Here is a 14855-nt window from a genome sequence, read left to right as displayed (position 1 = left end):
TGTTCCAAACCTGTATAACTTAGCCTACTTTCTTTGGTGAAACAGAAGTTATTCTGATGAACGCCACCAAACTGTTCTGGTGCCCAATGATTTCCATTTTAAAGAAAGAAAAGAAAAGGAAGGAAAGAAAGAAAGAAAGATAGATAGATAAAAAGATCTGTCAGTCAACATCCAGCAAAATGAATTAGAAGACATGAAACTATCCACACATAAAATATAATCACTCAAACAAAATGTTAAGATTTAGCTCTTGATAAAGAGAAAGAAAAAGACAAATATCAGGTCAGTAAAGGTGTTTATCACATGGGGAAAGCAGTTATATTTTATTTCTCTGAAGCAGAGTAACAAAGTGTCCATAACGCAAATGTATAAAATAGGTCAAAATTATATTGACCAAACACATTGCCTCTGTACAAAAATACTCTGATTCTGATCATAAAAATGATACAGTGCTCTAGAAGAGATTGTATAATTTGGCTGTACAATGATTTAATAAACCGAAGGAAAATGTTCTGATTATTAAAAATAAATCCATTGTCAATAGAATGTTGATCATCTACACATCTACAAAACAAGTAACAATAATAATGTACAGGTGTTTGCAGGTTTCATGTTTCGCAAAACAATTCTTTAAAAATAAATTGAACAATGATTTAATCACAGATTTAGACATTTTGTTTATATTAATCTGTAAACCTCTCTTTGCGTTCACATTTTCTTGGCCATTTATCATGAACAGAAAACCTTTCACTAACACTTTATGCAAATAGCTCGTCTTAAATGCCTGAGAGGTTAAGATGGTTTTTCTTTCGCAACGGTTTAACTGAGCTCTAAAGTTATCCGCCACTGCGTTATTGCTTTTGATCATTTTCCTCCTCCCCTTATTATTCTGTGTAACTAATATACCATCATCATCTTCTGCCCACACTTTTCTATTGTGCACTGAAGAGTCTTAGCTATCAAGTACAGATAAACTTTCCTCCCTTCTTTTCCTCTTTTTCTTGCTTTTGTGCAACATCACATCATCAATCTGAGACACAGATGATTCTCTTGCCCCAGATCCCTCCTTTAGGTGATTCTCTTCATAGGTATCATGTTTTCTGTGTGAATGAAGAAAGTTATTTGCACTACACTCAGTTTGAACACAACCTGCTCTGTCATGACACCTTTGCCTCTGTTTTTCAGGTCTTTTGGGTGAGTCAGTGTTCTGAGACATGGAGATTTCCGTTATATTATTTTCAGTATCCTTCTTCCTCTTCTTTTTTTTCTTTCTAATATCTGCAGAATCATCTCCCAGTGAGATGATAATGTTGGCCTGTCTGTCTGCATTGTTGTGATGTATGATTGAGTCAGTCCTCGTTGTTTGTACAGTTTCTAGTTCTGCACTATCATCCGGTATGTGATTTATGCTTTCATTCATTTCCTTGTTTTTCTTTCTCTTGGTTTTCTTTGTAATTGCTTCAAGTGATTTCAACATCGGGCTCGGAGACTTTTCAAACGGCACTGTATGATCAGAACTTTCCAAAGTCAGTTCACCACCTACATCTGTGATGTGATCAGAGTTTCTTTTTTTCTTCCTCTTCCTCTCAGCTGCGACAGTTTCCTGCGTTTGTGCATCAGAAGAGCTGAACTCAGAACTGTTATTAACAGACAAACCGGATCGTTTCCTCTTCTTTTTGTGTTTAGTGTCATTTAATTCAGCTTCTGAATGTTCAAGAACATCACTTGGTCTTTCTTCAACAGTCTTTAAAGTAGTTGATCTATCAGTGACATTATTAAACTGAGACACTGAGTTTACATCCAGAGCAAAATCAACAGATTCATACTGAGATTCTTCACTGCCATTCTTCTTCTTCTTCCTCACTGATTTTAATCCTGTGATTTCCTCTGATGTCTGTATATGCTCAGGTTGTTCGGTCTCGGGAGCTTCAGAAGTTTCATTTGACAGGATGTCTGTACCACTATTGTCCTCTACGTGTGCCGTCTTTGTCCTCTCTTTGTCTTTTCTCTTCTTTTTTGTTCTTTTGGGTGGCATCTCAGTTGTTTGTGACTCTCTGAACTGATCCATCTCAACTGAATGAACATTGTCTGCACCAGACTCTGCTTCCTCTTGCTCTTTTAATTTGTGCTTTTTCTTCTTTTTCTCCTTACTGGTAAACAGAGATGGAGAACTTGCATTATCATCATGCTCCATGTGAACAGCTGCTTCTGTAACTGCCTCTAAAGAGTTTCTCTGCGTCTCTTCAATTACCACTAAATGATCTCCATCCAAGTTCTCAGCACACTGGACAGTCTGCTTAGTAAGTCGATGTCTGCAATGGGCAGAATCTGAACATGAAGCTAAAACCTCATGCGTCTCATGCTGTTTTTCCTGCTCCATAAAGAGAGAGTCAACAGACGATTCTGATGATGTCCTGGCTGCAGCTCTGCTTTTGGGAGCTTCGACTTTGCTTTTTGATTGTTTTTTAATAGAAGCACTTGCCTTGCTTTTCTTGGTAGATTTAGTTTTTCTTTTCTTTTCTTTTCCTTTGGTGTTGAATAGCTGTTCTTCGTTGTTGTCTGAAAGTGAACCCTGGATCCTCATCTCCAAGAAGGATTGTGGAAGCCATTTTTGTTTGTTTCCTTTAAAGTAACTTGGAACAAAAATGGTTTTATCCTGGAAAAAAAAAATCAATAGATTAGGTGAGCATTATATGATCCTTCAGAAATAATACTAATATGCTAATTTGCTGATCAAGAAACATTTCTTAGTATTACGAAAGTATTCATTTCTTTAATAATTTAATGCCCCTAAAATACATTAGTATTGTACTGTCAAAAATTCAAATTTTACACCGACTACTTAATATAATTTCTTCAACACGAATGCATGTAGATGTTAGAGTGACTATATTTCTTAGAGAATATTTAAAAAAAAAAAACAACAACAAATAAATATAAAACTAAAGCATATTTTGTACTATGCAAGTCCATAGTAATAACATACCACTTTTGTGACTTCATGATCACTGTTGTGGTCGTCCCCCTCAGAGTTATCACTTAGTCTGAAATTGAAGGTTATTCATCATGAAAAACTATTATATTCCGTTTAAAATTATATTTGTTTGGTTTGTTTGTAATTAGAACTTACTCAGACTCCAGTATAGATGGACTGATTGCTCTTCCTGTGTTCACACAACCCTCCTCGATTTTCCTTATGCATTTTAAAAAACCTCCCATTTCTGAGTTCTAAAAAACAAATATACATTTTTAATACACATGCATAATTTAATAACATGTTATAGCATAGGAATGTAGATGTAGATGCCACATTCGACCACTCCAGACCTGTCCACACGTCTGGCATCTTGAAACAGTCACAGTAAAAATCAATGACTTTGCCAAAATGAGATTTCATTTCCTGAAGAAATGGGACAGCCTTTCACAGGTGACAATGTGGTTGTTTATGCTTTTAAATGTGTTAACTCAACATTAGAGGTTTTTAAACTATAGTAACTTTTAATGTTGTGCTAGCTAACACCTTTGTCTTGTTGTCCCAGGTGAAAAAAGTGACTTTATTTCAGTACACTTCCATAATACACTTTATTTCAGTACACTTCCATAATACACTTTATTTCAGTACACTTCCATAATGTACTTAAAGTGCTCTGTTTTCACGCACAAATTTTGTACTTAATATACTAAAAATTATTCTTTAGTACTTCTTAAGATAATCATAAGAACATCTAAGTGTACTCAACTGTGCTATTTTGGGACACCATGAATATGAACTAAAATGTGCTATTAAGATACTTTCTCTGTAAAAAAAAATAAAAATAATAATAATTGTATTTACTTACCACTTGTAGTACAATTGAAACCAACTTTTAGACACTTTTAAGTATACTCAATATACATAGAAAATACATTAATTATTTAAAATTTAATATATAATGAATATATATAAAATGTATGTATAATATTGATTGCTCACATATTTTTAATAGATTAAATTCATTTCAAATGTATTGTAATTATGTTAGTATTCCCTTTATACGATATACTTAACTACATGCTTATGGTGTCTTTAAATAGTACAATCAAGTACACTATTACTATGTCATTAGTAGCATTTTCCAGATTAAAATACAGCACTTCAAGTACTTTACACTAAAAGTATACTTACTGTTAAATTGTGAATTTTGATACACATGAATGAGTAATCCAATCATGTGCTATTAGTGCATTTATAGTAGCCTAGGCACAGTAACCTATAGGGTTATAAGTAATACATTTATACTGTATTTTTTTATGAAAATCCAAACAGAACTTAGTGATAGTATATATAAAAATCCACTAAAATTGTATGTAAAGCGATCACAGCACACTTTTAAGCAATGCAATTATAAAACACATCTGGTACTTTATCTGACTACCCTTAAAATCAGTTAGAGCTAATTGTGTTAGTGCATTTATATTAAGTGTACTTAAGTAGCACAGTTGAGAAACTGTTCTTCTAACTATTACATTACTAATATATTTTAAACAAAATCAATTTAAACTTAGGATAAACTATATAAAAGTGTAATAATATTAAACATATAAAAATCCACTAAAATTGTATGTAAAGCGATCACAGCACACTTTTAAGCAATGCAATTATAAAACACATCTGGTACTTTATCTGACTACCCTTAAAATCAGTTAGAGCTAATTGTGTTAGTGCATTTATATTAAGTGTACTTAAGTAGCACAGTTGAGAAACTGTTCTTCCAACTATTACATTACTAATATATTTTAAACAAAATCAATTTAAACTTAGGATAAACTATATAAAAGTGTAATAATATTAAAATAATTTTTAAATCATTCAAAGCACACATTTTAGTAATCGAGTATTCTACCGATTAATCGAGGATTCGGATAAAAAGTCATTTTTCTTTATTAAAGAACCATACTTAATATTCAAGAGAAAATAAGATACATTATTATAAACATACATTAATAACCATGAAACCTAATCCCATTTAATTGCCAAATTAAATTCAAAATCCAAATCCAAATATATCAATAAAAATAAATCAAATAAATAAAAATACACAAATCAATTTCAAAGTTTACAAAAAAGGTAAACATTACAACCTAAAACTAAGGTATAAATCAAGAAATATAAAAATCAATTTCACATTACTTTAAAAAAAGGTAAATAGTATAAACCTAAAACTAAGGCATAAATCAAAATAATAGTAATAAAAATAATAATACCTAAACATTGCATTTATGTCGTGCAAATTAACTTTGAAGTTTCAGCCTAACTAAAGCTCAAGCATGACATAAGCCTTTACTGTCTTCTTGGAAATCTTTGTGGCTTTTGTGAGAGGCAAAAATCAGTGGACAGGAAGATAACTTGGAACAAGAACAAGAGTCCATACACATTTTTCTGCAACATGAAATTAAGAGTTATTTGGAGAATAAACCCGCTTAAATGTCTCTCTACGTACTGGTGTGTGTGTGTGTGTTTGTGTAAAACTTGTTTTTGATATCCTTTATATTCTGTGTGCTGGTCAGTTCACATCAGTGATAGAAATTAATCTTTTCCAATACGTTTAAATGGATTTTTACCTTTATAAAGGCATTTTTTTCTAAAAGTGTCCATTATCTTTTGAGTCAAATTCTTACATTTAATCAGTGAATTAGAATAATAAGACATTTGGGCTGTTACCAAACAAATTATATCAGTATCAACAAAATTAATCTTTGCAACGCAGAGGAAAGAAGCTGCATCTGAAGAGGCATTTAGATGTATGCCTATTTACACACCATTTAATTCAGCTCAGAGGGACATGACTGCATTCAACCTGCAGTTACAAACGCATGAATAATATTTTGTTATTTTAAACATAAAACATTGAATACTGATATTTACTATTATTTAAAGAATGTAAAGATACTTTAAATGTGAAATTAAAACCGACAGTAGGTGGTCACTGTTTATAAGTGATTCAGTGTGATTGAACCGAATCATTTAAACGGTTGATTCATTCAGGAACGAAACACCGTCATGTTGCTCAGAGACACAAAACAGTGCTGTGGCTATGTTTGGAATTATTTTTGTTGGCGAAATAGAGCAAAAACAGGCAATATAGTGTCTAAGACGTAAGTCTCTTAATATTAACTTCTTGTTTATTGAACCGTTGCATAAAATCAGCATCACATTTGTAATCATGCTTATTTTTAGCGCTGAAAACTGACACTCTTTGTGTGATATTGACTCACTTTTTTTCTGTGGTATTTTTATGCATAACTGTATGGGGAGTGTGTCTGTGTGTGTGTCACAGAGAGAGAATAAGACAATCAACATGAATGGCGCTTAGTCTCAGCTAACTTGTGGACATCATAACTAGCCACCATATTGATTTATGGTCTTAAATATGTCCAGCGTTTATCGGGTTGTGCGTCAGTAATAATGGTCCGTGGGGAAACAGTGTTCCGTGTGTAGTTACAGTAAATGGACTAAACGAAGCCTCGAAACGATGATTTTTTTGTATTCGAGTTACTCGAGGAATCGTTTCAGCCCTAGTGTGTAATTTTTATTTAGCTCAAAAAATAAGAATGTACTACAAATGTACTTGCTTGCATTTAAGTATTTTTCAGAGCATTCAAGTACACATTATTTTTACCTGGGGATTGTTAGTGGGTCATTCCGTGTCAAATCAACCAAATTTCTAAATATTCCCAGCCTCGAAACGATGATTTTTTTGTATTCGAGTTACTCGAGGAATCGTTTCAGCCCTAGTGTGTAATTTTTATTTAGCTCAAAAAATAAGAATGTACTACAAATGTACTTGCTTGCATTTAAGTATTTTTCAGAGCATTCAAGTACACATTATTTTTACCTGGGGATTGTTAGTGGGTCATTCCGTGTCAAATCAACCAAATTTCTAAATATTCCCCAGCTCAAATTTTTTCTGAAGAAAGACATACATGTATAGTGATGAAAGCCAAAATATTAAATGTCATGGATGAATATTTACAGAGTAATCCACTATTTTGCAGAGGGGGGTCAAAATTGCAATTTTCACCTGAGATTCAGAGCCAAATTACAGGGGGGTAATAATGACTTCAGAAAGATGGCAGCATCATAATGTTATTTTTACACAGAGATTGGTAGATCTGTTAGTCAAATCTGTTGACTTTAACAATATTTGTTGCATTATGTGCCAATGGTGACCATTCAAAAATGGGCAAACAGCACTTTTCAAGTTTTTTCTCCAAGGTTTGCATGCTTGTAACTCAAGAAGTATTAAAGATATCTTAATGCCCCTTTAGATATTGGGTCTTAAACTTTCCTTTTGGTATCTTCTCGTATTTTTAAGGTCCTATATGGTTCGGTTCCAGAGATATTGGAATTTCAATATGGCTTCAGGAGTAAATTGTTAAAATGTACACATTTTCAGTGGTCAAAAACCAAATGTGGGTCAATTTGCAAAAATATGATACTTCTTTTCTTTGAAAGAGGAATGTCTGAAGAACAAATAATGTTGAAACTAGAGATGCATCTCGTTTACTTCTGTCAAAACAACTGCATTGAACATACCTTTCTGAGTGTCTTAAATATTATTTTTCCAAAGTTTGCGCGCCTATAACTCAAGAAGTATTAAAGATATTGCAATATGATTTTAGATTCTAGTTCTTAATAAACTTTTCTTTTGGAATCTTCATTTTCAAGGCCCTACATCGTTCAGTCTCAGAGATATGAGGATCTCAATGAGGCTACATTTTCAGATTGTTGAATTAACCTATTTTCAGTGGTTGAAAACCAAATGTTGGTCACTTTGTATACAGCGGATACTTATTGTATTTAAAGCAGAATGTCTGAAGAATAGGTCATGTTGAAACTAGGAATGCATCTTTCCCTCTATCAAAACAATATGCGCAGAAAATACCTGTCGGAGTGCTAAAAAGGCCCTGTAATGGTCTCCAATTTTTTGTATTCGAGTTACTCGAGGAATCGTTTCAGCCCTAGTGTGTAAATTTTATTTAGCTCAAAAAATAAGAATGTACTACAAATGTACTTGCTTGCATTTAAGTATTTTTCAGAGCATTCAAGTACACATTATTTTTACCTGGGGATTGTTAGTGGGTCATTCCGCAGCTCAAATTTTTTCTGAAGAAAGACATACATGTATAGTGATGAAAGCCAAAATATTAAATGTCATGGATGAATATTTACAGAGTAATCCACTATTTTGCAAAAATGGGCAAACAGCACTTTTCAAGTTTTTTCTCCAAGGTTTGCATGCTTGTAACTCAAGAAGTATTAAAGATATCTTAATGCCCCTTTAGATATTGGGTCTTAAACTTTCCTTTTGGTATCTTCTCGTATTTTTAAGGTCCTATATGGTTCGGTTCCAGAGATATTGGAATTTCAATATGGCTTCAGGAGTAAATTGTTAAAATGTACACATTTTCAGTGGTCAAAAACCAAATGTGGGTCAATTTGCAAAAATATGATACTTCTTTTCTTTGAAAGAGGAATGTCTGAAGAACAAATAATGTTGAAACTAGAGATGCATCTCGTTTACTTCTGTCAAAACAACTGCATTGAACATACCTTTCTGAGTGTCTTAAATATTATTTTTCCAAAGTTTGCGCGCCTATAACTCAAGAAGTATTAAAGATATTGCAATATGATTTTAGATTCTAGTTCTTAATAAACTTTTCTTTTGGAATCTTCATTTTCAAGGCCCTACATCGTTCAGTCTCAGAGATATGAGGATCTCAATGAGGCTACATTTTCAGATTGTTGAATTAACCTATTTTCAGTGGTTGAAAACCAAATGTTGGTCACTTTGTATACAGCGGATACTTATTGTATTTAAAGCAGAATGTCTGAAGAATAGGTCATGTTGAAACTAGGAATGCATCTTTCCCTCTATCAAAACAATATGCGCAGAAAATACCTGTCGGAGTGCTAAAAAGGCCCTGTAATGGTCTCCAAGATTCTTCAAGAAACCTACATGCTAATAATTATAAAACGACATAAGACATGTATACACAAATAATTACACATAAATAAACCCCACCTCTAGAATCTGGTGCTTCTTTGAGGACAGGTGCTGTCGTCTGAGTGATTTCGACAGAAATGGAAAGGTAGTTTTTCGAGTAGAAATATAGATGGAACTTTTTCTTCTCTTTGGGCACTCCGCACGCTGACCTCCACTTCCCCTCTCATTTTCAGTGTCTTCATTCTCTCTCCCATTACCAGAATCATCAGAGACGGACTCTGGTCTCTTAGATGATCCAAGTCGTCTTTCAGTTCGGACTGCTTTAGTCTTAGACTGTGTTATAAACAGGCTTTCACCAGAGTCACTGTACAGGAGAATGCAGAGATGTGATGCAGTGCATGAGAAAACATGTTCAAGTGAAAGACTTCAGTAAAATTAGAAACTTCATCTCAAAACATTATTAGATGATTTTATGGTATAGGGCTTCACAAAGATTAAACTAATTATTCGGCTCAAAAATTCTAATCACAATTATTAATCGGGAAATTTCTTTTTACATTTCATTAGAATTGTTGCACTCATATGAGCAAATTAAGAAAATGTCAACTCAACTGCAAGGTTTATTTTAATTTATTTCTCTGATTATGAAAACTGGTATAACCTTAAGGAGCTTCTCTCAAAAGCTAAACCATTGAAATTCCAAATATTACAATAATTCCAAATTATGTTAATGTTTCTATTAAAACAACAAAAAATACTTCATATTGCAGCACATGAGAAACAATCCAGCATTTTAAAATGTCAAACTAATGTATACTTGGATCATTTTCAATCTGGTTTCTGACGGCATCAGATCATAATCTGACTGCATCATAATCCTAACCTTTACCTCCACACCAAAATCTCAAATGGACAGAAAAGGATTCATCTTTTGTGAATCGTTTAAAAATAAAAATTGGTGAGGTCGGAGAATGTAGTGTACACACTGGGAGCTTAGCTTGAAGTTGTGCTATAAATGGTGCTCATATGCAGCTGTTCAACTTGAAGAGGCAGCTTGAACCTTGAAAATGTAATAAATACATCAGGAGTGTGCGATATATATCGTCTGTGATAATATCGTAATTGTTGTTTTAACGATGTGCGATTTCACATTTTCGAGTATTTTACAAAAACTATTAAAAACAGTGCACGCATACATTACATGAAATCTAGAGACTAAAGTTAGTGCGAGTGCGCATTTAGATTGCATTCTTTCATTGCATGAATGATTCAGTCAGTCTATTAAAATACATTCAGAATGATCACAAATTCAAGACATGGGGACAGAAAATGTATGTATTTATACCACTTCATATAGTTAATAAATTTCAAACGAAGAGTGCTGTTTTTTCTCCAAAGATTTTTATACATCAGTTCAATAAACAAGAAGAGACTTACGTTTTAGACACCATATTTCCTGTTTATGCGGCATCTTGACAACAAAAAATCATTCCAAACATAGCCACAGCACTGTTTTGAGTATCTGAGCAAAATGACGGTGTTTTGTTCCTGAATGAATCAACCGTTTAAATGATTCGGTTCAATCTTAACAGTGACTTGCTGCCACCTGCTAGTGCTTTGATTTCACATTTAAAGCTTCTTTTTATTATTTAAATAATTTTAAATAACAGTAGTCAACGTTTTATGTTTAATATATCAAAACATTATTCATGCATTTGTAATTGCAGGTTAAATGCATTCATGTCCTGCATTAAACAGTGTGTATACATCTAAATGCCACTTTAGATGCAGCTTCTGTGTTTCCTCTGCATTGCAAAGATGAATTTTGTTGATACTGATTTCATAATTCACTGATTAAATGTAAGAATATGAGTCAAAAGATAATGGACACTTTTAGAAAAAAATGGCTTTATAAAAGGTAAAAATGCCCATAAAATGTAAAAATCAATTTAAGATTTTTTTATATCAGTGTGAACTGACCACCACACAGAATATGAAGAATACCAAAAACAGGTGCTGGGGGGCGCGAGCATCAGTTAATTCAGAGACATTCCCTTGAGGATTTATGAATATGAGTCAGCAAATATTTAGCCATTCAATAGGGGGCAATCTGACTCCCACTGCTACTCGACAGTTTGAGCAGAGTTGGCTCGAGTATCAGTCACGCTTATTGACAGTGTAAGATGATTTACAGTTAGCCGTGTCGGAAATCCAACCACGGACTGGCATGTTATCTTAGAAACAGGCTTAGCCATCACATTAAATCAGGTAAACTGGTTATATATTTATATTTCAGTATAATTACGTACACTATACCAGAGGTGTTTCTAAACCCTTTTTAGGTGGGTTTCAGGCCCCTATCTGTCACCTTAGCCCCCCAAAACTATCTTAACGATCAGGCCAGTGCTGCTTCCTCAAGAAAGTTTTTCATTCTCACGTGTTTTAAGTCTGGTCAGTTTAAACACTAAAGTAATTTTAAGCCATTTAAGCCCAAGACATCTCAATGCGGTACCCACGTAGGCCTGTCGCAATAATCAATATATCGACTTATCGCGCAATATATGTACATGACCTCAATAATTTTTTTGTGACGCAATATATCGCCCATTATATTTACTTAAAAATTTATGTCACTATATTTTGTACATTCCACTTGCGCCTGTGTCTTTTGCAGCTTCTTGTACATAATGTGGTGTAGTCATTAGATGCTAGTTCAAATAAAAAAAAAAATGCTTCTACAAAAAAAGTTTCATCTGCAGATATGGCCTTGTTTAGAGATCTGTGCCTTTGTTCATACAGTCATCTGACTGCTAAGTTGTGATTGTGTTTTTAAGCAATAGTGTGCACCCTTAATTTACAGAGAAAAGAAGGTCAGGGAAAAATCTCCATACTAGTTCTTTGTGCATTTTTCTTTTTTTTTCTACTTGTTGCTTTGCACGTTTTGTTAGAAAATGTTTATTTACTATTTATTCAGGTATCTAATACTTTGATACTTAAATTTCCATGCTCTAAATATTCTTAAAAATTAAAAGTTTGTTGTCATTTGGAAGTGTGTAGGCCTTCTTGCATTATTATTCCGTTACATTATGATTATATATTCAGTGGCATAAAATGGTGTTTAAAATGACAATAATATCGCTTATCGCAATTATTTCTGGGGCAATATATCGCACAACAAAAAGTGGTCATCGTGACAGGCCTATACTCACGCACTGTGATAGAGCGTTTCTATCCACCTGAAGAGCCTTCTCAGACAGCAGGTCAATACCAATGGCTGTCTTCACAAGTATCCTTGTAAGCACAGTCGGTTGTTTTAAGTGAACGTAAACAGTAAAGAAAATATCAGATGTACATCACTATAACGGATCCGTGCATTTCTTATATAAATGTTCATCAAAAAGAGCAAAAGAAAAATCATTCACTGCTTTAATAGCTTTAATGGATATTTGCGTTATGTTGATGTTAATAAAGTAATTCGGTGTGAATACAGTAATGGTGGGGGGGAAATTAGACAAACTTGGGGGGGCATGTCCTAAAAGGTTGAAAACACCTGACTTAGGTTAAATTGATTCCAGTGTATGTTTAGCCTCTCACCGAGGTATACGAGGCAAAATATTTAAAGATTAATAGAAGCAACACAACCGCACGTCTAGTTTCCAATACAAGTCTTGTTTACCTGTCCGAAGAAGGTTGGTGGACATCACTTCTTTTCTCCACGGTGCTGGTGAACTGCTCAAAACACTCATTGATCGTGTCGACAACATCAGGCGGGGGAGTTTCGAAGATGAGCTCCGAGTGCGGATCAATGTCGATCAGATCTCCAACGTGCGCCACAACCGGTGCATTCTTCCGCGAGCTCGGCGACGCAAGCTGGGTTGTGTCGTCTCCGCTGCTGAGAGCCATACTTCTTTAATCCACTGAGCTGGTGAATTATCATGTATTCCTACCACGGGAGACTTGCACGATGTGGGAAATCACTGACTTATGAAACACCGACTATTTCTGCTACAGATTAAGCACGAACACAAAAGTACTGGCCAAAAAAAAAATTCAATAAAAAATCAGAAAACGTTGTCTCTATGCCAAACATATCCACGTGTTAACCATATGCACGGTTCTGTTTTCATTTAGCGGGCGCCATTCAGTTCCGCACACTCGCCCAGGAAATACGTCAGCTGGTGATTGGTAGCGCGCATGCGCATGTCATCCATCTTCTTCTTCTTCTTCTTCTTCTTCTTTGACGTTTTATGGTGGTTGGCAAACCAGCTTTAGGTGCACTTACCGCCACCTACTAGGATGGAGTGTGGAGCAATGACGTTAAAGGAAAACTAAAAATATATAAATATATAAAAATAAAAAAAATTAATTTGTATTGATTCTTTAAATCCTGTTTATTAACTCTGTATCTTTGAGATACTTAAATAATATGTGAAACATTTCTATAGTCACATCTTTATTTAACAATTTCTGAAGTGAGATCTGATTTATTTCTATATGAAGTGCTTCTGTAAGTTGTACTCTTTCATTGTCATATCCCTTACATTTGATTAAAATATGTTCAACTGTTTCAAGACGATCACGTTTCATCTTCTTCTTCTTTTTAGTTTTTACTAAAAAGTGTTTACCTACTGGACTGGAGTGTGGAGCATGCCGTATATTGGTGACAGCATGTAGAAAATAAAAAATAAATCAATCAAATAACCTTTAGTTTGACCAAAGGAGTATTACACAAGGATACAGTTATTTGATATACTTCATTATGTGATCTTCAAATTCTATTTATTAAACCTATTGCTTTCAAATAATTAATAATTGCATTATAGACGTTATACTGTGCTGGAGCATACTCTAGTATTGTCTTTATTGTTATTCTTTCAATATTCAACAAACTTAATTCTTCTATTAATCGCATTCTTTCTCTTTCATATGCTTCACAATGTAATAGGATATGTTCCACAGTCTCTGGTATACCACAATTATTCATGTTTACCAATAATAAATAATGATTGATTAAGAGCTGTGTGACCAATACGGAGTCTAGATATTATTGTGTCCTCCTTCCTACTTCCAAAGTTTTTCCTTCCATTTCCAACTTGTTTTTGAATGTTGTATAGATGCCGACCCTTTACCTCCCTATCCCACATCTTTTGCCATTTCCTAATCATAGCCCCTCTGATTATTCCTTTCATTTCTGCTTTACTAAGTGATATATTTATATCTATATCGGTTTGTTTTAATGCCTTCTTGGCCATTTGATCAGCTTCCTCATTTCCCTCTATCCCAACATGTGCCGGTACCCATAAAAATGAAATACTTAATCTATATTGGTGAATTTTGAACATGCTTTGTAGGATATCATATAATATGTCTTGTCTAGATGTAGACTTGCCACTTAATAAACTTATTAAGACAGAATAAGAGTCTGAGCAAATAACTGTTCTTAATGGCTGTATTTCCTCGACCCAATTAAGAGCTATCAGAATGGCTATCATTTCTGCTGAATAAACTGATAAATGATTACTTGTCCTTTTTGCAATTTTAATCTTAAAATGAGGAATGCATATAGAAACTGCTGTATTTCCTGAAACAGGATCTTTGGCTCCATCTGTAAATATTTTAATTTCCTGACTATAATTTTGATCTGAACTGCTCAAAACACTCATTGATCGTGTCGACAACATCAGGCGGGGGAGTTTCGAAGATGAGCTCCGAGTGCGGATCAATGTCGATCAGATCTCCAACGTGCGCCACAACCGGTGCATTCTTCCGCGAGCTCGGCGACGCAAGCTGGGTTGTGTCGTCTCCGCTGCTGAGAGCCATACTTCTTTAATCCACTGAGCTGGTGAATTATCATGTATTCCTACCACG

The 14855-nt window shown here is 34.1% G+C and overlaps 1 protein-coding gene across 1 annotated transcript; it reads right to left on the bottom strand.

The window, feature by feature from the left end:
• Positions 1-261: 261 nt before the first annotated feature.
• Positions 262-13192, bottom strand: LOC107595482 (glutamic acid-rich protein-like). Its single transcript, XM_016285894.1, has 5 exons — positions 12664-13192; positions 9066-9351; positions 3131-3228; positions 2987-3044; positions 262-2656 (listed from the first exon to the last, which is right to left on the bottom strand). Exons 1-5 carry the CDS (start codon positions 12888-12890, stop codon positions 953-955), a joined length of 2373 nt encoding a protein of 790 aa, XP_016141380.1. The 5' UTR covers positions 12891-13192; the 3' UTR covers positions 262-952.
• Between the last annotated feature and the right edge of the window lie 1663 nt (positions 13193-14855).

Source organism: Sinocyclocheilus grahami, unplaced genomic scaffold (genome assembly GCF_001515645.1).
Source record: "Sinocyclocheilus grahami isolate Dianchi unplaced genomic scaffold, SAMN03320097.WGS_v1.1 scaffold203.1, whole genome shotgun sequence".
Lineage (NCBI taxonomy): Eukaryota > Metazoa > Chordata > Actinopteri > Cypriniformes > Cyprinidae > Sinocyclocheilus > Sinocyclocheilus grahami.
This window is presented reverse-complemented; position numbering and strand designations above follow the sequence as displayed.

Bases quoted from the DNA above. Each gene is read 5' to 3' on its own strand.
- LOC107595482 (XM_016285894.1), bottom strand. From the start codon at position 12,890: ATGGCTCTCAGCAGCGGAGACGACACAACCCAGCTTGCGTCGCCGAGC. The intron at 3,229-9,065 runs GTGGGGTTTATT...TTTGTTTTTTAG, and splicing joins AGAAGCACCAGATTCTAGAG to AACTCAGAAATGGGAGGTTT. The intron at 3,045-3,130 runs GTAAGTTCTAAT...CTTCAATTTCAG, and splicing joins CCATCTATACTGGAGTCTGA to ACTAAGTGATAACTCTGAGG.